Below are 26,868 nucleotides of genomic sequence, written 5' to 3'. Positions count from 1 at the left end.
AAGCTGTAACTTTTGCTCTTGCCAAATAAATTACCTGAAAGTCAGTCAACCCCATTTACGAATAATTTGTGAACCACCTCTACTGTCAATGTTCATGGCACTAAGTCACATTCTAAGTGCACTCTATACAAAGGAACACACGTATACGCTCCAATAATTAACTTATTAAAACTCTGGCTTTCAATGCACTCTCTGGAGGGAAGATTCTGTCTTTTCCAAACAAAAAAATAGTTCAAATGGCTCCTGTATCCCTTATTTTAGTTATAGGTTTAGCCATTTCATCTGAGGAAGGAGAGTGACTTTTCCTATTGATAAAAATCATTTACATCTCTCATTTACTTTATGCACTTCTTCTGAATTCAAGGCAGTATTCGCCTTCGGTCACATAGCTGTGCTACAGTTTGAACAATTATGTCTCAGCCTGAAACAACATTCACAAACTCCAATTAGTCCCAAGGATTTTCTATGAAACATAGAAGCTAGGAGCAGGAGGAGGCCATTCGGCCCAATGAACTTGCTCTGCCCTTCTTCACAATCATGGCTGACAGTCCAACTCAATAACCTAATCCTGCTTTCTCCCATAACCTTTGATGCCATTCGCCCCAAGTACTATATCTAGTTGACTCTTGAATCCTTCAATGTTTTGGCATTAACTACTTCCTGTGGTAATGAATCCCACATTAATAATTAATCCATTCTCTGGATGGAGACATGTCTCCTCATCTTCATCCTAAACTGTCTATTCTGAATCCTCATACTATGATCCCTGGTTCTGGACACATCCACCATCAGGAACATCTTCCCTGCATCCACCCTGTCCAGTCCAGTTAGAATTTTGTAAGTGTCTATAAGATCCTCCCCCCTCATTTTGGTGAACTTCAGTGAAAACAATCCCAACCTAGTCAATCTCTCCTCATAAGTCAGATCCGCCATCCCTGGAATCAGCCTGATAAAACTTCACTGCACTCCCTTGAGAGCAAGAGCATCCTTCCCCAGAAAAGAAGAATAAAACTGCACACAATATTCCAGGTGTGGTCTCAACAAGGCCCTGTACAACTGCAACAACACATTCCTGCTTCTACATGCGAAAACTCTCACAATGAAGACCAACATACCAATTGCTGCTGCATCTGCATGCTTACTTTCAGAGACTGGTGCACAGGTCCTGCTGCACACTTCCCTCTTAATTTGCAGCCATTCAGGTAGTAATCTGCCTTCTTGTTTTTGCTTATGAAGTGAATAGCCTCAAATTTATCCAAATCATACTGCATCTGTCATTGACGTGCCCACTTACCCAACCTGTCAAGATCATGTTGAAGGACCTTTGCATCCTGGTCGCAGTTCTCCCTCCGACCCAATTAGGTACTATCTGCAAACTTGGAAATGGTATATTTTGTTCCTCATTCAAATCAGAAACATACATTGCGAATAGCTGGGGTCCCAGCACAAATCCCTGTGGCACGCTACTAGTTACTGCCTGCCGATTTGAAAAGGACTCATTAATTCCTACTCTTTGTTTCCTCTCTGCCAACCAATTGTTATAAAGTAAACACTAAGGTCATTGATTATGACTTCTCCCCTCAGCACCTTCTTTCCAGACGGAGGGCTCTCTCAGGGCATTCCGAACATTTCCTTCTGTGCCCTGGCAATTGGTTTGCCTTTTACTTTCCCATCTTCTGTCCTTCTTGATTTTAAATGGGTGCCAAAAAAACAGCAGAAAAAAGGATTGTAAGATGAACCAGTTTGTTACTGTAATCAGAGATAACAAGGTATAGAGCTAAATGAACACAGCAGGTTAAGCAGCATCTGAGGAGCAGAAAAGCTGACGTTTCTGGCCTACACCCTTCTTCAGACACTTCTTCTTTTTCTGAAGAAGGGTCCAGGCCTGAAAGGTCAGCTTTCCTGCTCCTCTGATTCTGCTTGGCCTGCTGTGTTCATCCAGCTCTACACCCTGTTATCTCAGGTTCTCCAGCATCTGCAGTTCCTACAAGCTCTGTTACTGTAATCAAACTGCTGCCAACCCTCTGGCATTCACCACAATTTCTAATTGTTGGAGGAAATATTTTAAAATTCTTCAAAGAGCACAATTTTCCATTGTTAAATCCTGTGAACCAGTCAGAAACATTTCCTCTATCCACAGGAAACCTTTAGATCCTTTTGACGTCGTTTTGGCTTCATAATATAAGCCATCAGTAAATGTCCTTTTTTTTAATTCATTTGTGGGACATTTAACAATTACTATTCCTCCTTGTCCAATTTCCTGTTTCCATGTCAAGCATCATGCATGCATTTAATCTTAATGTCCATACAATAACTGCAACGATAACATTTACTCCTAATGCCTGAGATTTTCTAAATAGCAGACTACCGCTGCTTCTGTTAAAAAAAGGGCCTATGCAGTTTTCCAATGCTAAGTTAACTGGTCTACAGTTTCCTATGTTTTCTCTCTCTCCTTTTTTAAATAGGGATGTTGCATTTTCAGTTTTCCATTCCACCAGAATCTTTCCAGAATCAAGGGAATTTTAAAAGATTTCAGTCAAAATATCCACTACCTCTGTAGCCAATCCTTTTGGGGCTCTAAGATGCATGTCATCAGTGCTTAAGGACTTATTCATCTTTAGTCCGAATGTTTTCACAAAAAAAAGTGGGTAACAATCCAAAAAGTAACCTTTAAATAAAACTGAACTCTTTTACTTGCTTGACATAGCAAATCGTGTTATGTAGTTATATGCAACAGTAAAACTGCATTTTAAACAACAGGTGAATGTACAAGTTAACTATCGATGTTCTCACTTACCACTTGAACAGTCTGTTCCTCCCCAACCAGGCTCACACTGGCAGGTATCTGGGGAAACACATCTCCCATGCATGCATTCTTCTGTGCACAGTGCTATTGGAGGATAAATAATGCATTAATATATGCCTAATTTGAAATAGTTAAAAAATTAATATTTTAGCCGTATCAATTACTGAAGGTCTCTTACCATCAGTGGCACTTTAAAAAATTAAAGGTTATACGATAAACTGCAATTAATCTTAATTTCCAGGTTAGTAATTGAGGTTCTATCAGGATGTGGCAATGCCACCACTGGGTCAAGTGGCTGGGATAATTTAGATAAGTTATAAGATGGCTGAATGAACATCGGCTGAAATGTCATTAACACACATTGCCTTACATTGTTCATTTACAGTTAATTTTAGTTCCCAGGAGGTGATGGTCTAGTGGTATTGTAATTGGACTGGTAATCCAGAAGGCTAGGTATTGTACAGAGGTTATGGGTCTGAATCCCACAATGGCAGATAGTGGAATTTAAGTTCATTAAAAATATCTGGAAATAAGCTCTAATGAAGACTATGAAAGCTATTGATTATTGTTGTAAAAACCCAAATCCACTGGTGTTCTTTACAGGAGGAGAACTGCCATCCTTACCTGACCTGGCCTGTATGTGACACCACAACCATAGCAATGCAAATAACTCTGAACTAATCTTTGAAATGACCTTGCATGACACTCAGTTCAAGGATATCACAGATGAGCACAAAAGCAGGCTTTACCAGCATTATTCACTTCTCATGAATAAATGCATTTTAAAAATCATTATCCTGGGTTCTGAGTATTAAATAGTGGAAGAAGATTTTTAGTTCTCAATGGGCATGGAGACAGGATGATGTAAAAATCTTCATTAGCAGCTTGCATGCCTGTTCCCAAGCTCCATCACACGCATGGTCACATTTTCCTATAGATGGGTTGGGGAGTTGGCAATGCCAATAGAGGACGGCTGACAGACTTCGCTGAGAAACATTTTGGAAGAAATCAGCTCAGTCACATTGACTGATCAGCGAGTGAGGAAGAGCCGGGTGTAAATGAACAAAAGGCAGATATCCCTATTCTCAATGACAGAAGGGCCCAAAAACATTAGTGCATAAGACCAAAGCAGTTGCAGCAGTCTTTAGCCAGAAGTGCAGAGTGGATGCTCCGTTTCTGCTTCCTCGATTGGTTCCCAGCATCACAGTTGACAGTCTTCAGGCAATTTGATTCACTCCATGTGATATCAAGAAGTGGTTGGAGGCACTGCAAAGACATTATTCTGGCAATTACACTGAAGATTTGTTCTTCAGAACTTGCTGCTCCACAACCCAATCTCATTGCGTACAGTTATAACACTGGCATCTACCTGGCAATGTGGAAAATAGCCCAGGCATATCCAGTACACAAAAAGCAAGACAAATCTAAGCCAGCCGACTACCACCCCATCAGTTTATTCTCAATCAACAGTAAAATGATGGAAGGTGTCATCAGTGGTGCTATTGAGGAGCACCTGCTCTGCAATAACATGTTCAGTGATGACCAGTCTAGGTTCTGCCAGGGCTGCACAGTTCCTGACCTCAATAGAGACTCGGTTCAAATACAGACAAATGAGTTGAATTCCAGAGGTGAGGGTGATAGCCCTTGACATCAAGGCTGCATTAGACAAAGTGTGGCATCAAGGGGCCCTAAGGACCACTCTCTCCTTGACTGTCTTGTCCACTCCACACTCCCAATTAGCCGCACCACACCCGGCACCTTTCCCTGCAACCGCAAGAAGGGCTACACCTGCCCCTACACCTTACCCCCGTCACCTCCATTTAAGGCACCAACCAAACCTTTCATATCATACGGAGGTTCATCTGCATATCCATCAATGTTGTCTACTGCATCCACAGCTCCCAATGTGGCCTCCACCTCATTGGTGAGACCAAGTGGAGGCTTGGAGACTGCTTTGTACAGCTCTGCTTTCTGTTCGCGACAAACAACAAAACCTTCAGGTCGTGAACCATTTAAACTCCCCCTCCCACTCCAGGGCGACATGTCCATCCTGGGCCTCCTCCAGTGTCACAATGACGCCACCTAGAAACTGGAGGAACAGCACCTCATATTCCACCTTGGGAGCCTACAGCCCAATGGCCTAAATGTGGACTTTACCAGTTTCAAAATCTCCCCCCGCCCCCAGCCTCATCACGTGACCAACCCTCCCTTTCATCCCCACCTCCCTGACCTGACACAACCTGTCCATCTTCTCTCCCACCTACCCGCTCCTCCCATGTTTCTGACCAATCCCCACCACGCCCTACTGGCATTCAACTATCACCTCCTCTTTTTATTTATTTCAGAGCTCCCTTCCCCCTCCTGCATTTCTGAAGAAGTGTCCTGACCTGAAATATCAACTTTTCTGTTCCTGAGATGCTGCCCGGCCTGCTGTGTTACTCCAGCTCCACACTGTGTTATGTCTGACTCCAGTATCTTCAGTTCTTACTACCACTGATACCACTTTGGATACTGTCAGAGTGGTATAGCCCCTCAGGAGAGGAGAACAGCAGCAGCCAGGCCTGTAGCACCAAACTAGCAGGGTCGGACAAGATCCAAGCGAGCAATAATGGTCAGAGACTTGCTAGTTGGACAGGCATTTCTGTGGCGATATTTGAGACGCCAAGATGGAGTGTTGCCTCACTGGTGCCTGGGTCAAGGATGTCTCTGTGCAGTAGCGTGAAATTCTGAAAGGGGAGGGTGAGCAGCCAGAGGTTGTGGTGCATATTGGTATCAATGACTGAGAGAAAAAGAGGATTGAGGAATTAGGAAAGAGGCTGAAAAACAGGACTTGAAGGTCGTAATCTATGGGTTAATGCCAGTGCCACGTGCTAGTGAGGCATGGAATAGAAAGATAGGACAGATGAATACATGGTTGAGGAGTTGGTGCAGGGGAAAGGGCTTCAGGTTCTTGAATCATTGCGACCTTTTCTGGGATCTGTATAAGAGAGATGGGTTGCCCCTAAACTGGAGAGGAACCAAAATTCTCACAAGAAGGTTTACTAGTGCTACTCGGGAGGGTTTAAACAAGAGCGGATGGTTTAAACAAGCTCAGCAGGGAGATGGGAAACTGAGGTGCAGCTCCAGTACACAGGAGGAAGAGAGTAGGGAGGACATGGACAGGATCTCACTGTCACAGGAGTGTGCTGGCAGACAGCAAGCTGGTTTGAAGTGTGTCTACTTCAACGCCAGGAGTATCCAGAATAAGGCAGGCAAGCTTGCAGCATGGATAGGTAACTGGGACTTCGATGTTGTGGCCATTTCGGAGATTTAGATAGAGCAGGGTCAGGAATGGATGTTGCAAGTTCCAGGGTTTAGATCTTTCATTAAGATCAGGGAAGGTGGTAAAAGAGGGGGAGGTGTGGTTTCGTTAGTAAAGGACAGTACAACAGTGACTGAAAGAACTTTTGACGAGGACTCGACTACTGAGGTGGTATGGGCTGTGGTCAGAAACAGGAGAGGAGAGGTCACACTGCTAGGAGTTTTTTTATAGGCTCTGCAAAGTTTCAGGGATGTGGAGGAGAGAATTGGCAAAGCTATTCTGGGCAGGAGTGAAAGGAACTGGGTGGTCATTATGGGAGACTTTGGCTTACCCAACATTAAATCAGATCACCTACGTTGTGGAAACAGGGCCTTCAGCCCAACAAGTCTACACTGCCCTTTGGAGCATCCCACCCAAACCCATCCCCTTATAACCCACACACCCCTGAACATTACGGGCAATTTAGCATGGCCAATCCACCTAGCCTGTTCACCTTTGGATTATGGGAGGAAAGCGGAGCACCTGGAGAAAACCCACGCAGACACAGGGAGAATGTGAAAACTCAGCACAGACAGTTGCCCAAGGCTGGAATTGAACCCAGGTCCCTGGTGCTGTGAGGCTGCAATGCTAACCACTGAGCCACCGTGCCACCCCATTGACTGGAAATGCTATAACTCTAGTGCGTCGGATGGATCAGTTTTTGTCCAATGTGTGCAGGGCGGTTTCCTGACACAGTATGTCGAAGAACTGACAAGAGGGGAGGCCACACTGGATCTGGTACTTGATAATGAACCAGGCCAGGTGTTTGATTTAGTGGTAGGTGAGCACTTTGGACAGAGTGACCATAAATCGGTTACATTTAGTTTAGCGATGGAAAGGGATAGGAACATGCCACGGGGCAAGAGTTATAGATGGGGGAAGGGCAATTATAATGCGATTAGGCAAGACTTAGGAGGCACAGAATGGAGTAGCAAAATGCAGGGGATGAGGACAATCGAAATGTGGAGCTGCGTGGAACAGGCAGGGAGGAAGTGATAAGGTAAGGGAATCGTGGTTTACTAAAGAAATTGTATCTCTTGTTAAGCGGAAGAGGGAGGCTGATGTGACGATGAGACGAGATAGTTCAGAAGAGGCGATGGAGAGTTACAGATTAGCTAGGAAGGATTTAAAGAGAGAATTAAGAAGAGCGAGGGGGGGACATGGTCAGACATTAGCAGGTAGAATAAAGGAGAACCCCAAAGCTTTCTATAGGTATGTGAGAAATAACAGGATGACTACGTTAGGAATAGGGCCTGTCAAAGACAGAAGTAGAAAGTTGCGTGTGGTCCCTGTGGAGATCGGTGAGGTGCTAACCAAATATTTCTCATCTGTTTTCACTCAGGAAAAGGAGAATATTGTAGAGGAGAAGACTGAATTACGGGCTACTAGAATTGAAAGGATCGAGGTTAGTAAGGAGGAGATGTTATCAATTCTAGAAGGTGTGAAGGTAGATAAATCTCCTGGCACAGATGGGATTTTTCCGAGGATTCTCTGGAAGCTAGGGAGGAGGTGGCAGAGCCTTTGGCCTTAATCTTTGAGTCCTCATTGTCTACAGGTTTAGTACCAGAGGACCGGAGGATTGCAAATGTTGAGCCCTTGTTCAACAAGGGCAGTAGAGATGACCCAGGTAACTATAGACCAGTGAGTCTTACATCTGTTGTAGGAAAAGTTTTGGAAAGGATTATAAGAGATAGGATTTATAATCATCTAGCAAGCAACAATTTGATTGGAGATAGTCAACACGGATTCGTCAAGTGCACGTCGTGTCTCACAAACCTCACTGAGTTTTTTTAAAAGGTGACCAAGCATGTGGATGAGGGTAGGGTAGTTGATGTGGTATACGTGGATTTCAGTAAAGTCTTTGATAAGGTTCCACATGGTAGGCTATTGGAGAAAATACAGAGGCATGGGATTGAGGGAGATTTAGCAGTTTGGATTAGAAACTGGCTTTCTGTAAAGAGACAAGTGGTGGTTGATGGAAAATATTCAGCCTGGTGTCCCGTTACTTGTGGTGTGCCTCAAGGATCTGTTTTGGGACCACTGCTGTTTGTTATTTTCATAAATGACTTGGACGCAGGCATAGGTGGATGGGTTAGTAAGTTTGCAGATGACACTAAAGTCAGTGGAGTGGTGGACAGTGTGGAAGAATGTTGCAGGTAACAGGGAGACTTGGATAAACTGCAGAATTGGGCTAAAAGGCGGCAAATGGAGTTCAATGCAGATAAATGTGAGGTGATTCACTTTGGGAAGAATAATAGGAAGGCAGAATATTTGGTCAATGGAAAGATTCTTGGTAGCGTGGATGTGCAGAGGGATCTTGGTGTCCATGTACATAGATCCCTGAAAGCTGCCACCCAGGTTGATAGTGCTGTTAAGAAAGCATTCGGTGTGTTAGGTTTTATTGGTAGAGGCATTGAGTTCCGGAGCTGTGATGTCATGCTCAAGTGTACAAAACGCGAGTGCAGCCTCACTTGGAATATTGTGTACAGTTCTGGTCACCCCATTACAGGAAGGATGTGGAAGCATTGGAAAAGGTGCAGAGGAGATTTACCAGGGTGTTGCCTGGTCTGCAGCAAAGGTCTTATGAAGAAAGGCTGAGGGACTTGGGTCTGTTCTCATTGGAGAGAAGAAGGCTAAGAGGGGATTTAATAGAGACATACAAGATAATCAGACAATTAAATAGGGTGGACAGTGAGAGTCTTTTTCCGACGATGCTGACGTCAGCTTGTACGAGGGAGCATAGCTACAAATTGAGGGGTGATAGATTGAAGACAGATGTCAGGTTCTTTACTCAGAGAATGGTAAGGGCATGGAATGCCCTACCTGCCAATGTAGTTAACTCAGCCACATTAGGGGCATTTAAACAGTCCTTGGATAAGCATATGGATGATGATGGGATAGTGTAGGGGGAGGGGCTTAGCTTAGTTCACAGGTCGGTGCAACATCGAGGGCCGAAGGGCCTGTTCTGCACTGTATTGTTCTATGTTCTATGTCCTATGAGTGGCAAGGACCTGGGAACCTGATCAACAGGTCTGCAAGTAGAGGGACTGGCGGGAAAGTGCATAACAGTAAATCAAAACAAAGCACAAGCAGAGACAGGTAAATGAATATTATGATATTAATGGGCTAAAATGTGTTTGTTTCAACACAATGAGCATCATCGGTAAGGCAGATGAGCTTAGAACCTGGATTGGTACAGAGGACTATGACACTGTGGCCATTTCAGAGACTTGGTCAAGACAGAGTCAGGACAGGCTGCTCAATGTTCCACAGCTTTGTTATTTTAAACGATATAGAGTGGGAGGTGAAAGAGGCGGAGGAGTTGCGTTACTATTCAGGGAAAACGTTACATCTGCACTCAGAGAGAACATACTGGAGGGCTAATCCACTGAGAAAATATAGGTAGAACTCAAAAATAACATGGGTGTAATCACTCTGAAAGGATTATACTGCAGGCTCTCCCAACAGCCATTGAGACATTGACAAAGAATTATGAAGGCAGATTACAGAAAGATGCAATAAAAAAAAAGTTGCCAGGTGATGGCTTTAACTTCCCTATAATTTATTTGGAACTCCCTTCGAGCTTAGATGAAGCAAAATTGTCATGTGCATCCAAGAGAGTTTCTTGAAACAGTCCAATTAGAAGTATCACTAGTCATCCACTATTCCCTTTTCCTGCCAGCCTTGACCTTTACACAAGCAGGTATATGCTATCCCTGAACTCTCGTTATCTTACTTTAGCAAGACTCCCACTTTGTCAAATGTCCATTTACCTGCGAACCAACAACCCCATTCAACGTTTGAAAGTTCCTGTCCAATACCATCAAAGTTAGCCTTGCCCCAATTTAGAATTTTGATGTGTGGGCCAGGCCTATGCTTTTCCATAACTAATTTAATACTAATAGAATTATGGTCACGAATCCCATAGTGCTCCCCCACTAACACCTCAATCTCTTGCCATGCCACTTTTCCCAAGAGGAAGTCATGTTTTGCCTATTTCCTAGTAGGGCTAACTACATATTGGTTGAAAAAGATTTCTTGAACAAACTAAACAAATTCCTCTCATCCATGCCTTAACACCATGAGAGTCCCAGTCTATGTTTTGAAACTGAAAATCATCAACTATTACAACCCTATTATTCTTACAGCTATGTGATCTCCCTATATATTTTCTCCTCTATTTCCTGCTAATGAGAATTAGAATTAGATTTATTGTTGCTTGTGCTCAAGTATAATTCCATTAAAGTGATTACTCCTTTCTTATTTCTCAGTTCCATCCATGTAGCTTCATGGATGATCCCAGGAAGATCCTTTCCAAGTATTGCCATGACGTTCTCCTCATCAAATTCACAACTCTGCTTGCTCTCTTGCTTCCTCTTTCATCCTTGCTATAGTTTGTGTGCCCAGGAACACTGAGCTGCCAGTCCTGCCTCATCCTCAGCCATGTAAGAGCTATAATATCCCAGTCCCGTGTTCTCATCCATGCCTTGATTTCATCTATCTTACCTATCAGGCCTCTTGCATTGAAATAAATGCATTTTAATTTATTTTAAATTTATTTTCTCTTTTCAATGTTAATTGAGATAATAATTATTCTCTCTTCAGGTACTCAAAGTTGCCAGTTATTTTTATTATCTTCTCAGGATGTGAGCACAGCTGGATATGCCAATACACACTGCCCCCTCCTTGTGGGCAAAACCTATAAAATCTTAAGAGGTTTAAACAGGGTAAACACAGGACACCTCAAAACAGTTTCCTTTGACTGTCGAGTGTAGAACCAGGGATTATAGTCTAAGGTAATGGGGTAGGCCATTAAGGACTCAGCTGAAGGGAAATCTCTTCACCAAAAGTGCAGTGAACCTGTGGAATTCTCTGCCACAGAAAGCAGTTCAGCCATTGACGTCAATGTTTTCAAGAAAAGGTTAGATTTACTTCTTAGGGCTAAAGGAGTCAAAGGGAATGGGAAGAAAGAGGCAACTGTGAAAACATCCTCTGTGGATGCTTCACAGCGTGGTATGGCAAGTGCTCTTCCCAAAATTGCAAAAAACCGCAGTCATGAACATAACCCAGTCTATCACGCAAACCAGCCTTTCATCCATTGATTCCATCTACACATCCTGCCTTGGGAAAGCAACCAGCATAATCAAAGACTCTTCCTCAGTTATACTCTCTTCCAGCCTCTGTCAGGCAGAGGACATAAAAGTTTGAATACATGTGCAGCGACTGGAACTAGGGCCAGACAAATCTCATGGGCCTGACATCCTGGATTGGAGTTGTAAACTTGGGTCAATCAGAGAGCCCTAGCTGACACGTGTAAACAGGAGATTCAGACAGTCTCCTTATTCTAGGGGTTAGCTCCAAGCTGGCTAGTCAGAGCCCATGTACTGTGCACAAGTAAATAAAGGGTGACTTAAGTCAGGATTCTGGCCTCTGTGCAATTACTTCTGTGGTGACGAGGGAAAACAATATGCTCCCAAAGAAAATTCTCTCACAACAGTTGTCTTTGGGATGGGGTAAATGTTTCTGGCACCATGCCTTTATGTGGGAAGCTTGACTTGTTCAAATCTGCTGTCAAAGTCTGGGCCCGGTATGTGCAAACAATGTGCAATTTATTCCAGGCAAATGACATTGCAGCAGATGAAATGTGATAAGTAATCCTTCTGACTGCTTGTGGACCCTCTGCCTTTTTGGTTATTAGTCGTCTAATTTTCCTGAGGCACCAACCACTAAAAGCATTCAAGGTTTGATGGATTTAGTTAAGGAATATTACAACCCCAACCGTCCTCTAATTCTGCGATGCCATCAGTTTTATTCAGCTGTTTGAGAACAACAGGAATCCCTATCTGGATTTTTGATGAGGTTAAGATGATTGGTAAAGGCATGTGATTTTGAGCTAACCCTGAATGAGATGCTCAGAGATAGTCTGGTATACGGGATTAATGACATAATGAGCAGAAGCACCTACTAGCTGAAGCCGAACTGGACTTCAAACAGGCATTAGAACTAGCGTTGTCATTAGAAGATGCGGTAAGTGGAGCATGTGAGCGACAGGGCATCCCAAATGACAGTGGACACCCTCATCTGACTGAATGAACTTGGAGAACATCACTTGAGTGTAGGCAATCACACAGCCTCATGCAGGACATATCTTTGGCACAGGGACCCTAGGTTAACCTACAGCAAAACCCCAAACAAAGCCAAGACTTGGCCAAGTGGCTAAAATTTATTTCAACATGCAAGAACAAATTCAAGAACAGCTTCTTCCCCGCTGTTATCAGACTTTTGAATGTACCTCTCAAATAGTAATTCTGATCTCTCTTTCTGCACCTTCTCTGCGGCTGTAACACTATATTCTGCCTTTGTTTCTACTACTTTGATGCACTTTGTACGGTACTATCTACCTGTACAACACGCTAAACTGACTTTGATTGTCAGCCATGATCACATTGAATGGTTGAGTCTACTCTAAGTGCTGAATGGCTTACTCCCGTTCCATTTTTTTAAAATGCTTCAGTAAGTCTTCTTGGAGCTCAATAACAACACAATTGACCGATTTTCTATGCCAGTCAGCCATGATTGTGTGAAATTGGAATCACATGTAGACTAGATGAGAAGGGACTGCGGGTCACATTCTCAAGGGTCAAAAGCTTCACAGTCACCTATGCTAGCAGCAGCCTTTTATTTTCAGGTTTTAGTTTAATCTGAATTCAATTTCTCAAACTGTCTATCAGGATTTATGCCCAATTCTCTGTTTGTTCTGTCTTAGTCTTGTAAAATATATACCACATATACAAATCTTAACACCTCTTCAAAACACAAGCCCCAATGTGCTCCTGAGATGCTGCTGGGCCTGCTGTGTTCATCCAGCCTCACATTTTATTATCTTGGATTCTCCAGCATCTGCAGTTCCCATTATCACAAGCCCCAATCCCCCATCTTTGCAAGTAACGGTCCCAGCTCATTGTCTCTTCCTATTCAAAATTCTTGATTAGATTGTTGTCACCCAAATCCATTTCTATACTAACCCAGAACTCTGCTTGAAATTCTTCAATCAGATTTTCACCTCAAAATGATCCTAACTAAAGTCAAAAAATAAATTTTGTTGTTACTATGAGATCCCTCCTTGTCCATACACACTTTAGCATGGCCTTTCAACATCTCTCATCCATTGTTTAATTTAACAGGACACTGTTGGCTTTACCTATACAATTGTTGCCAAGAAACTTTCAGCACTGACTCCTGTTTTTGCGTCTACATATCATCTAACAAATCCAGGAATTTATCCTAGACTCTCTACTAAACATCATCTACAGGTCATCTAACAACATGGGATAAACCGCCAAACATATGCTACACAACATTATTCACTATCAGTTCAGAGGAGAAATCAAGTATTTATAAATCACAATTGTGGTCTTAAAAAAATTACTTTGGCACAGAAGTGATGTTACCTATGCTGTCTGAGAAAACAAGTTTGTCATGGTTATGTTTTAAATTAATGACATTGTATAGTGGCCTTTGTGCACCACATTTTTCTAATAGACTAGTTTTGTTTGACTGGCTCAGTTGAACAACTGTGCTCAAATATCATTGATCTGAAAATATTAGCATTCTTGGCATGATGCTAAAATCAGTTTGTAGTTTCATTCAAGCTAGCAATAAAAGTGACCTACATTATGCCCTGTAACCATGCCAGCTCAGTAGTAACACGTTTAGCATGAATTATTCTAGTCTTCCCAAGGTCACCCAGCCAGTTAAATTAAGCTGTTTCTTATCTGGAAAAATGTCAACATGAAGTGTTTAAAAGCATTTCACTTTAAGCTTCTTGCCTTCTCAGGTCTTATGGGTACTAAGTTACACTGTGCTATAACAATTATGGTGATTACACCAATAACAAATTGAATGTTTGCAATGTCAAAATTTAGGGAGGAAGTTAATTTTGTACTTAAAATAAGAAATATTTATGAGGGAGTAGTATAACATTTTTACCAATAGTCAGCATTAGGTATTACATAGCATTACTTTAGGAAGGAAACTGCCATCCTTATCTGGTCTGGCCTCCATCACTCCAGACACACAATAACGTAGATACGCTGAACTACCCTATGGGAAATTAGGAATGGGCCATAAACGCTGAACCAGCCAGTGCTGCCCACATACCATGAATGAACATTTGAAAAAAAGTTCTAGGTCAGGTGTGAAATTATACCTTTTTTGCTGATAGGCCATCAAATGATATGAACTAAGGTGCATAAACATGATGGAATGGCCTACTTCTGCCATCACAACATTATTTGCTACAAAGCAGGATCTCTACTACGGTACCAGGAATGTGTCTCCAATTCAGAAAAGTAAAGCTAATGTTTAATTTCCCACAGTGTAGAAGTTGAGGCCTGGCTATGTCAATTTAGCTCAAACTTTGTGTTGCTTCATGCGTCCAAGAATCAGCAGTAACTAGAGCTCATCTTTTAGAGAGTAAAGAGTATACAATACCCCATCCTACCCAAAGAAGAAAGGACAGTGCAGCTGATGTGGTATCGTGCGTATTCCTCAGAACAGATCATTGATTCTTTACATATCACATAGTTCTGGCAGGTAAGAGTTATCTCTGAATGCCAGTTCCACATCCATCCAACCTTCTTGTAGAATTCCTGTCATGGACACTTATGATCCTGTCTCTCAAAATTTAACTTCATTGAGGATGGTTTGTAAGTGAGATTGCTGAAATGTGGAATATTTTCTTTGTCTCTGTGCCCTTGTCCCCTTAAGGGCTGCTGAAGAAATATAGGAAAGCTACCTGAGTCTACATGGAGATGCAAGGTAAGAAACCTTACTATACTGTTTTAAATTGTTAATGCAACCCCATGCTACTTGTTTTTTACGTGCTTATCATTAACCAAACCAGGAGGACATGCGGATGCTGACAGTTTACATAAACTATACAAAGAGGTGACGTTGCCTGACAGACACCATTCATAAGGGATCCTGTGTTTAGAATTTTAATATGATATGAACTAACCTAGATTCGGTATACAATCTTTAATTCCCGTAACACCTCTGAAGCTATAATAGTTATCTCATAATTTATATCCTATTTGGACTGGAACAAGATTACTAAAGGTGGCACTTCAGTATTTTTCACATCTGAGACATAGCATTATTCTTTATTGAGGATCATTTACTTTTTAAGATATTTCCATCTGTTACTTTCCTTGATGTTTTTTCAGTGCCAAGTGTCATCCTAGTAGAGCAGTAAGAGTCTCCGGTGGGATTTCATTAGTGAAGAGCAGCAGCTTTGGGTCCTGGCCTTTTAAATTCTGACTCCATGATACTTTCTACCTTCCAACAAGAGGACAGTTGAGAATTCTTGTTCTCACAAGTGTTGGTGCATACTGGTCCAGGATTCTAATGAACGGCATCATTCTCTGATCCACTTATAGGAATGCTCAATTATTATCTGCTATCATTTATTTTATTCTGCAGCTTTCTATATAAGTTCTGAATGAGCTAACTTTGAAGTTGCATTAAGCACCACACAATTTGATGAAATTCTTTGGTAGAGTATCCGACAGTCTCGTATGAAATACTTAGTCAATATAATTTTTACGTATTTTCACCATTCAAAAACCTCTCATTATGTTAGACAGGTAAGACTCTTCGAGGTAAGACTCACCAGTGATCTATCCTCTGTCACTGCTCATTAGACAGATCCTTTGAAAGAGTTTAAAACAGTAAGAATGAGGATTCAAGATAATAAAGTGTGAAGCTGGATGAACACAGCAGGCCAAGCAGCATCTCAGGAGCACAAAAGCTGACATTTCGGGCCTTGACCCCTCATCAGAGAAGGGAATGGGGAGAGGGTTCTGGAATAAATAGGGAGAGAGGGGGAGGTGGACCGAAGATGGAGAGAAAAGAAGACAGGTGGAGAGGAGAGTATAGATGGGGAGGTAGGGAGGGGATAGATCAGTCTAGGGAAGATGGACAGGTCAAGGAGGTGGGATAGAGGTTAGTAGGTAGGAAATGGAGGTGCGGCTTGGGTTGGGAGGAAGGGATGCGTGAGAGGAAGAACAGGTTAGGGAGGCAGAGACAGGCTAGGCTAGTTTTGGGTTGCTGTGGGGGGAGGGGAAGAGCTGGGCTGGTTTTGGGATGCCGGTGGGGGGGGGGGGGGGGGGGGTGGGTGGGAAGGGGAGATTTCGAAGCTGGTGAAGTCCACATTGATACCATTGGGCTGCAGGGTTCCCAAGCAGAATATGAGTTGCTGTTCTTGCAATCTTCGGATGGTATCATTGTGGCACTGCAGGAGGCCCATGATGGACATGTCATCTAAAGAATGTGAGGGGGAGTTGAAATGGTTTGCGACTAGAAGGTGCAGTTGTTTATTGCGAACCGAGCAGAGGTGTTCTGCAAAGTGGTCTCCAAGCCTCCGCTTGGTTTCCCCAATGTAGAGGGAGCCACACCGGGTACAATAGATACAGTATACCACATTGGCAGATGTGCAGGTGAACATCTGCTTAATATGGAAAGTCATCTTGGGGCCTGGGATGGGGGTGAGGGAGGAGGTGTGGGGGCAAGTGTAGCACTTCCTGTGGTTGCATGGGAAGCTACCAGGTGTGGTGGGGTTGGAGGGCAGAGTGGAGTGAACAAGGGAGTCACGGAGACAGTGGTCTCTCCAGAAAGCAGTCAAGGGTGGGGATGGAAAAATGTCTTGGGTGGTGGGGTCGGATTGTAGATGGCGGAAGTGTCAGAGGATGATGCGTTGTATCCGGAGGTTGGTCAGGTGGTGTGTGAGAACGAGGGGGATCCTCTTTTTGGGCAGTTGTGGTGGGGGCGGGGTGTGAGGGATGTGTTGTGGGAAATGCGGGAGACGCGGTCAAGGGCGTTCTCGACCACTGTGGGGGCAAGTTGCGGTCCTTGAAGAACTTGGACATCTGGGATGTGCGGGAGTGGAATGCCTCATCCTGGGAGCAGGTGCAGCGGAGGCAGAGGAATTGGGAATAGGGTATGGAATTTTTGCAGGAGGGTGGGTGGGAGGAGGTGTATTCTAGGTAGCTGTGGGAGTCGGTGAGCTTGAAATGGACATCAGTTACAAGCTGGTTGCCTGAGATGGAGACTGAGAGGTCCAGGAAGGTGAGGGATGTGTTGGAGATGGCCCAGGTGAACTTGAGGTTGGGGTGGAAGATGTTGTGGTAGAGTAGTAAGATCCATACCTCTGGGCTGGGTATCTGGGTTCAAGTCCTACCTGCTCCAGAGACGTGTCATTACATTTCTGAACAGGTTGATTCAATAATGTCTAGAAAGGAGGATTAAAGTTAGGGTCTTGTGAAGGAGTAGCAGTGTCCCTATCTCTGAACCAGGATGTCCAGGTGCAAGGAGATAGCAAGAACCGCATTTCTGGAGTCAAGAGTCAATATTGGGTGGGGCAGGAGGAAATCAGATCAGGCAGCAGAGGAGAAGGAGAGTTAACATTTCATAACATTACAGCACAGTACAGGCCCTTCGGCCCTCGATGTGCCGACCTGTCATACCAATCTCAAGCCCATCTAACCTATACTATTCCACGTACGTCCATATGCTTGTCCAATGACGACTTAAATGTACCTAAAGTTGGCGAATCTACTACCGTTGCAGGCAAAGCATTCCATTCCCTTACTACTCTGAGTAAAGAAACTACCTCTGACATCTGTCCTATATCTTTCACCCCTCAATTTAAAGCTATGCCCCCTCGTGCTCGCCGTCACCATCCTAGGAAAAAGGCTCTCCCTATCCACCCTATCTAACCCTCTGATTATTTTATATGTTTCAATTAAGTCACCTCTCACCCTTCTTCTCTCTAATGAAAACAGCCTCAAGTCCCTCAGCCTTTCCTCGTAAGACCTTCAGGTCAGGACCCCTCGTCAAGCGACGGGGAAGGGAGCTGATAAATAAATAGAGGAATGAGGGGTGGGGCTAAAGGAAGGTAGGTGGGATGGTAACAGGTAGGGGCAGTGGGGATTGGTCAGTAGGAAGGGTAGGACTGATAGGTGGGAAACAAGATGAGAGGGAGGGTTGGATATAGGATGAGACTGGGGGTGGGGAGATTTTGAAACTGTTGAATTTTGTGTTCAGGCCATCAGACTGGAGTCTCCTGATGCGGAATATGAGGTGTTGCTCCTCCAATTTGCATTTAGCGACATTGTGGCATCAGAGGAGGCCCAAGATAGACATGTCATCAAGGGACTGGAAGGGGGATTTAAAATGGTTGGCAACCAAAAGGTGTTGCTGATTACAGCGTACAGAGCACAGATACTCCACGAATCAGTCACCAAGTCTGCACTTGGTCTCACCAACGTAGATGAGAGCACATCAGGAGAGCAATGGATGCAGTAGACCAGGTTGGAGGACATAGAGGTGAACCCCAATAGGAAATGGGAAGTTATCTTGGCCTTGGACGGAGGTGAGAGGAGAGGCATTGGGGCAGGTGTAGCACCTCCCACAGTTGCAGGGAAAGGTGCCACGTGTGGTAGGGTTGGTGGGGCGTGTGGAGCAGACGAGGGAGTTGTGGAGTGAGCAGTCCCTATAAATGGCAGACGAGGTAGAGAGGGATATATCTCTTTGGTCATGGGGTCAGACTGCAGGAGGCAGAAGTGGTAGAGAATAATGTGCTGAATGTGGAGGTTGGTGGGGTGATACATGAAGACCAGGGGTCTCTGTCCTTATTTTTGTTAGGGGGAGGGGGTTTGAGGACAGAAGTGTGGGAAATGTAAGAGGTGCGATTGAAGGCATTTTGGATTAATGGAGGGGAAAGCTGTGCTTCTTCAAGTAGGAGGACTTCTGGAATGTCCGGAAGTGGCGTGGAGCACTCCACCTTGGGCGTAGACGCAGCGGAAGCGGAAGAATTAGGACTAAGGGATCTCATTTTCACAGGACGGTGGGTGAGAGGATTTTTAGTTAAGATAGCAATGGGAGTCAATGGGTTTGAAATAGATGTTGGTGTTGAGATGGTTACCGAAGATGGAGACAGAGATATTCCGGAAGAAGAGGAAGGTATCAGAGTTGGTCCAGGTGAATTTGTGGTTGGGGTGAAAGGTGCTGATGAACTGTTCAAGCTCCTCCTGGGAGGACAAGGCAGCGCCAATACAGTCATCAATATAGCGGAGGAAGAGGTGAGGGCTAGTGCCAGTGTAACAATGGAAGAGGAACTGTTCCACATATCCTACAAAGAGGCAGGCATAGCTTGGACCCATAAGGGTGCCCATAGCCAACCTGCTCCAAGTCCCACCTGCTCCAAAGATGTGTCATAGCATATCTGAACAAGCTGATTAAAATATCTAGAAAGGAAGATTAGTGGCAATACCCCACCTCAACCATACAGAATCTAAATTACACTTCATATTTACCTTAGCAAAGTCTGTGTCATTTAAGTGAGAAGACTGCTTCTTTCTGACACTCCCAAAAGGTCATAGTTAAAAAGACTGTGACCTGGAAATTCCTCGGCAGCCTCAGATTGCTGATGAAGTAGTAAGAGGCTGGTTCTGTGAAAAATTCCAGCAGATACTCATTCAAATAATATTGATTAGACACTCACATGCACTGGATTAGCAAAACAACCAGAAGGTTAAAAAAATTCAGGCAAGGTATAAATTCAGGAAGTAGGCATATCAAGTAAATTCCATATGTTAGGGATTGCTTGCAATTAAGAAATTGATTGAAATGGCTTATGTCACAAAAGGTGAGCGTCAACCTGTTGTAAGGCTGATGTAGAAATGCTGCTGGATCCATTTTGGAAGAAACTATGATACAATAGTTGGGAGTACCAGCGAAATCAAGGACCAATGTTTATCGCAATACATGGTACCATGTTGATTTATTCAGAAGCAAAGTCACTTGGCAGCATCCATGTCCATAAGACCTAGGAGCGGAAGTAAAGCCACTCGGCCCATCGGGTCCACTCTGCCATTTAAATCATGGCTGATGGGCATTTAAGCTCCACTTACCTGCACTCTCCCCGTAGCCCTTGATTCCTTGTGAGATCAAGAATTTATCGATCTCTGTCTTGAAGGCATTTAACATCCCGGCCTCCACTGTACTCCGTGGCAATGAATTCCACAAGCCCACCACTCTCTGGCTGAAGAACTGTCTCCTCATTTCCGTTTTAAATTTACCCCCTCTAATTCTAAGGCTGTGCCCACAGGTCCTAGTCTCCACACCTAATGGAAACAACTTCCCAGCGTCCACCCTTTCTAAGCCATACGTTATCTTGTAAGTTTCTATTAGATCTCCCCTCAACCTTCTAAACTCTAATGAATACAATCCCAGGATCCTCGGCCGTTCATCATACGTTAAACCTATCATTCCAGGGATCATCCGTGTGAATCTCCACTGGACACACTCCAGCACCAATATGTCCTTCCTGAGGTGTGGGGCCTAAAATTGGACACAGTATTCTAAATGGGGCCTTACTAGAGCTTTATAAAGTCTCAGAAGCACATCACTGCTTTTATATTCCAAACCTCTTGAGATAAACGACAACATTACATTCGCTTTCTTAATCACAGACTCTACCTGAAAATTAACCTTTAGAGAATCCTGGACTAACACTCCCAGATCCCTTTGTACTTCTGCTTTACGAATTTTCTCACCGTTTAGAAAATAGTCCATGCCAGTATTCTTTTTTCCAAAGTGCAAAACCTCATATTTGCTCACGTTGAATTTCAGCTGCCAGTTCCTGGACCACTCTCCTAAACTGTCTAAATCTTTCTGCAGCTTCCCCACCTCCTCAGTACTACCTGCCTGTCTACCTATCTTCGTATCATTGGCAAACTTTGCCAGAATGCCCCCAGTCCCTTCATCCAAATCATTAATATATAAAGTGAACAGCTGCGGCCCCACCACTGAACCCTGCGGGTCACCGGTTGCCATTCCAAAAAAAGAGCCTTTTATCCCAACTCTCTGCCTTCTGTCAGAGTATCCAGATGTCCAGTGTCTCAAATCCTGTAATACATGCTAGCTCATTCAAAATTCTTGTTCCTCTTCTCCTCCTCCTCCTCTTCTTCTTCTTCTTTCTCCTCTTCACCTCCCATTCTCTTCCCAAACTCAGTGTTTCTACCTCTGTCCTCTGTTCCTTTGTTATGTATTTTTTGTTTTCTTTGCTGAGTCAGTCACATTAAATAAATTGCCAACTTCTACTCCTAAGGCTAGCCTTCTCCAATCTCCATAAGCAGAAGAAATATCCAGGCAAATACCAAGGGATTAAATCTAGAGGACTGGACTAATCATCTGGAGATGCACATTCCAACTTCACCATTGTGGCTGGGAAATTTAAATTGTTAATTAAACCAGTCTAAAATTAGCAGGCAGTTTCAATATTAGTGACTGTGTAACCATACCACCTCCTTGGATAAGCATATGGGTAACGATGGGATAGTGTAGGGGGAGGGGCTTAATTAGTTCACAGGTTGGCGCAACATCGAGGGCCGAAGGGCCTGTTCTGAGCTGTATTGTTCTATGTTCTATACATGCACTATTACTATCATCCACCATATTAATCTGATCTTGACAAAATATCTCACGCAAGAGAGTTAGTTTACACGATGCATTCCTGCTGCAGAAAGTACAGCAGCCAAAGTGAAATTAGTTGCATGGTTGCGATGATGGAGTAATCTACCAATGATTGGTATTTAACAATAAATGTAGAGAAAACAGCAACAATATGTGGTTTCAAGTCTGGCTTGGCAACCAGGAATAGTGATTTATGATTCGCTTGGAGAAAGAAAAATTATAACTGTTTGGTCACAAATTGGACCTACTTTTGAGGATGTAAATGCTGTGCTCCATGATTTCTTGTAAACATATGAACCAAAATTGGGTCACATCATTATTCATGGTTCCCTAGCAGCCACTTCAAACAAGTGATTAATTAAGTGCACATGCACTTGAGAGACTAACATCTGTTTTTGGTTCTTTTATTTACACTTGATTACTCATAACAATCTAGGCACCTGGCATTTCCTGGTCTGGATTATTAAAGGTTCAATCTTGTCTATGTCTTGCAAGAAAGAAAGATAAGATGCATTTATGTAGTGTTATTCATGCCCATAGCCCCATCTAAAATACTTTGTAGTCACTCAAGTTCTTTTGAAAGACTTTGAAGGATGGAAATGGGATTAATTTCCAACTTATTTTTAGTTCTGTTTGAGCTGAAGTAACTTGGTCTGGCTTCGTTTGAACTTCGGCTATTTACTGTGACTGATTGCAAAATGCTCCTATCTCTGCATTAGTGAGAATCTACTGTCTTTCAATGATTATTAAATATTGCACATCCAAAGTCACTAACTCTGCCAATTAAAACTCTCCAACTCTTGTGCATCAAAAGTCAACTGTTATGGATCAGACAAAATCCCCTCAAAACATAAGTAGTGTAAACCAAACCATTTCTTATTTTAAAGGTATGTGTATGGTGTTGCGTTCCAGATGCAATTCGACTGGTCAAATGATCAGATTTGAAGCAAAACACACTTTATTCATAAACAGTATTTAAAATGCAAAAGATAAAATAAATAAAAGAATTGGCTTAGCTGTAACTCTACCAAAATAATATACAGTAACTGTAGTTACTGGAACAATGTCAGCCAGGTAGATCTCAGAGTATGAGTTCCCTGATCGGACCAGATTAGCAACCTGCGCAGGGTGCCCTGGCTGGTAGATATAAACAGGAGTGTTAGAGATTCTGTTCACTCTAGGAGTCAGCACTGTGCTGGCATAGTCAGTGTCTTGCACTATGCACATGTAAATAAAGGATGATTTGGACTGGGGATACCGGCCTTCATGGAGTATCTCAGTGACTATTACTAATTAACTGTTGCAATATATTAACATCCCATAAACACGCCTTAGGCAAAAGGCAAGTTCAGAAAAATAGACTGTCTCACAGGCAATTCTCCAGTCCGTGAAGAAAAACATCACAGAAAACTCAGAGTGACTAGTGGCGGAAAGATGTACTGTAGCTTCCACCAACTTCAAGATCCATCACAACTACTTCTGAAAACTAAAATTTTAAACTTCTGATACTGTGGGAGCTTGACAGCACCCATTCAGGCTGCTTCAATTGCTCTAACTGAAAAAAAAAGGGCCTCACAAATTGTTCACTCCAGTTCTGAGTAGACTATTTATCACCACTCTCTCAACGTTTCTTCATTAAAAAAAACCCATCAAAATGCACTCCTAAAGCCATGGTATTGTCACACCCCCCCCCTTAAAAAAAATCATAGAAAGAGAGCTTCATTTCTAGAAACATTTAGTGTCGCACTATTAGTACACCACAATACATATACATTACATTGACTGTAAGCATGCAAACATTTATTACTACAGTCCATTTTCTTCTCGTGCCACCAAGTGCCTCAGTCTTCATTCAAAGTTGGAACAACTCGACGGGAATTATGTTCTCTCATCCAAATGTGAATAGGATACTTATCAGATTTTGTAACTGCATTGACTTTGCGATACATAATCGCTGGGCATTATCTGGTTTTGGACTTGGCATCATTATTATGGGGGAGCTCTATTCACTGTGACTCACTTCAATTATAGTGTCTTTGAGCATGCGTTCAATCTCTTTTTAAACCTGTGCCAAATTTAGAGGGTTAAGTCTAAAGGATGCTGCTTAACAGGAATGGCATCTCCTATTTCGACATCATGCACGTTAGTGCTTCCCAGCTAATTCCCACATATCTCTCCATGTGATTGTAATAACTCATTTTGATTTTCCTCTGGAGGGTAACTCAGTGGTTCATCCCATTTTTGATAATGAAGAAGTTATCCAATTTAATTTGAAGAATGTCCAATTCAGAAACATCTGAACTTGGTTCTTCATTCTGTGCCGTAATCAGTAACACATTCTCCTTCTGCTTTCCTTCCCTACCAAAATATCTTTTCAGCATATTCAAATGACACATTGAGAGACTTTTTAATCTGGCGTTCTCAAATAATTCACCTCACTTAATTTCGTTTCAATTTGATAAGGCCCAGTACACCTTGCCTGTAAAGGTTCACCTGCCATTGGAAGTAATACTAACACTTTATCTCCAATGTTTAAACTGCATTTTTTGATGATTGTTGATTGCTTGTCTGCTTCCTGTTTCAACACATTTCAGTGCACCTCTCATCTCATGCCCAAAAATGGAATGGAATTAAAAACAGAATTTGGCAGATTCATTTGGTACATTCCTAATTACGAGAATTACAAATGAAATTTCTTTATCCCAATCGTCTGAATAGTCTGGACTATAAGCCTTCAACACAGTCTTTAAAGTTTGTTCTAATGTTCGCTGCAATTCTAGATGGCAGTCAGTGGACATGAACTGTTTTATTCTAAGCTATGTATAAATTCCTTGAATGATGTTGATGTAAATTTTGATCCTTGACTAGATTTTATTGGTTGATTTTTAGTATCAATTTCTAGGATGTGGATGTAGCTAGCTGGCCAGCATTCACTGCTCATCCGAGTTGATCTTGAGAAGATGATAGTGAGCTGCTGTGGGTTGACCCACAATACCATTAGGGAGGGAACTGCAGGACTTTACCCAGCGACACTAAAGGAGCGGTGATATATTTCCAAGTCAGAATGGTGAGTGGCTTAGAGAGGAACTTGAAAGGGTTCCCATATATCTGCTGCCCTTGTCCTTCTAGATGGAAGTGGTCATGGGTTTGGAAGGTGTTTTGAGAATCATGAATTTTTGCATCTTAAAGACAATACACACTGCTACAACCAAGCGTCAGTGGTGGAGACAGTACATACTTGTGGATGTGCCAATCAAGTGGGCTGCCTTGTCCTGGATGGTGTCAAGCTTCTTGAGTACTGCTGGAGCTGCAAACATCCAGGCAAGTAGGTAGTATTCCATCACATTTCTGACTTGTACCTCCCCAAAGGGAGGTGATGACCTAGTGATATTATTGCTGGACTGTTAATTCAGTGACCCAGATGACATTCTGAGATCTCAGATTCAAATCATGGCACATGGTGGAATTTGAATTCAATAAATGTCTGGAATTAAAAATCTAATGATGACCATGAATCCATTGTTGATTGTGAGAAAAACCCATCTGATTCACTAATATCCTTTAGGGAAGGAAATGGCCCTCCTTACCTGATCTGGCCTACATGTGACTCTAGACCCATAGCAATGTGGTTGACTCTGAGGTGCCTGAATGGCAACAAATGCTGCCTAGCCAGCAGAGCCGTCATCCCATGAATGAATAAAGAAAAAGGTGGTACACAGGGCTGGAGGAGCCAGGGGGTGAGTTAATAGTATTGCTAGCTTCTGACCTGCTCTTATAACCACTGTGTTTGTGTGGTGAGTTCCAGTTGATCTTCTGGTCAATGATAACCCCCAGGGTGTTGATAGTGGGGCTCCCTTGATGTTAACACCATTGAATGTCAAGGGGCGGTGGTTATTGTCCAGATTTTGCTGCATTTGAACAAGGACTGCTTCAGTATCTGAGGAATTGCAAATAGTACTGAACACTAATCATTTGCAAACATCTCCATTTCTGAAATTACGATTGGAGTTATTGATGAAGCAGCTGAAGATGGTTACGCTGAGGTCATTACCCCAAGGGACTCCTGCTGACATGCCCTGGAGCTGAGATAACTGACCTCCAACAACCATGACCACCTTTTTGTGTGTCAGATATGACTCAAACCACCGGAGGGCTTCACCCTGATATCCACTGATTCCACCTTTGCTAGGGCTTGTTGATGTTGCGCTCAGTTGAATGCAACCTTGACGTCAAAGGCTGTCACTCTCACCTCACCTCTGGAATTCAGCTGTTTTCTCCATGTTTGGACCAAGACTGTAATGAAGTCACAAGCTGAGTGGCCCTAGCAGAGCCTAAACTGGGCGTCACTGGGCGTCTTCAGAAGGGTCTAGGCCCGAGACATCAGCTTTCCTGCTTTTAAGATGCTGCTTGACCTGCTGTGTTCATCCAGCTCTACACCTTGTTATCTCTGTCACTGAGCAGATGATTGCTGAGCAGGTGCTGCTTGATAGTACTGTTGATGACATCTTCCATCACTTTACTGATGACTGAGAGTAGACTTATGGGGTGGTAATTGGCCAGATTGGATTTGTCCTGCTTTTTATGTACAGGATATACTTGGGCAATTTTCCATATTGCCGGGTAGGTGCCTGTGTTATAACTGTGCTGGGACAGTTTGGATAGAGAAGCAAGTCTACAGTACTATTGCCAGATTATTATCAGGGCATGTAGCCTTTGCAGTATCTAGTGTCTCCAACTGTTTCTTGATATCACTTGGAGGGAATGGAATTGGCTGAAGACTGGTATGTGCAAAGCTGGACAACTTTGGAGGAGGCTAAGATGGATCTTCCACTCGGCACTTCTGGCTGAAGATTGCTGTGAAAACTTCAGCCTTATCTTTTGCATGGATGTTTGTGGAGCCTTCTCCTCCACTGAGATGTTTAATCATTCACAACTGGATGTGGCAGGACTGCACAGCTTAGATCTGATCCGTCTGTTGCAAGATCACTTAGCTCTGTCTATCACTTGCTGCTTGTGCTGTTTGGCATGCAAGTAGCCCTGTTTGGTGGCTCTGCCAGATTGACATGTCACTTTCAAGGATGCCTGGTGCTATTCCTGGCAATGCTCTCCTCCATGCTCTACCGAACAAGGGTTGTCAGCCTGGTCAGTACGTACCTAGTAAAAAAATTTGAGCAACTCTCCTATA

At 43.2% G+C, this 26,868-nt stretch overlaps 1 protein-coding gene across 3 annotated transcripts in view; it reads right to left on the bottom strand.

Moving 5' to 3' along the window:
• megf11 (multiple EGF-like-domains 11) overlaps window positions 1–26,868 on the bottom strand; it is a 498,254-nt gene that overhangs the window by 322,091 nt on the left and 149,295 nt on the right. For all 3 annotated transcript variants that reach the window (XM_059639362.1, XM_059639360.1, XM_059639361.1), the window contains one exon: window positions 2,798–2,890. In XM_059639362.1, coding sequence (XP_059495345.1) covers window positions 2,798–2,890 — 93 coding nt within the window. The remainder of the gene's footprint in view (window positions 1–2,797; window positions 2,891–26,868) is intronic.

This window comes from Stegostoma tigrinum, chromosome 33, assembly GCF_030684315.1.
Source record: "Stegostoma tigrinum isolate sSteTig4 chromosome 33, sSteTig4.hap1, whole genome shotgun sequence".
NCBI lineage: Eukaryota > Metazoa > Chordata > Chondrichthyes > Orectolobiformes > Stegostomatidae > Stegostoma > Stegostoma tigrinum.
Note: the sequence above shows the minus strand (reverse complement) of the source record. Positions and strands in the feature narration are given on the sequence as shown.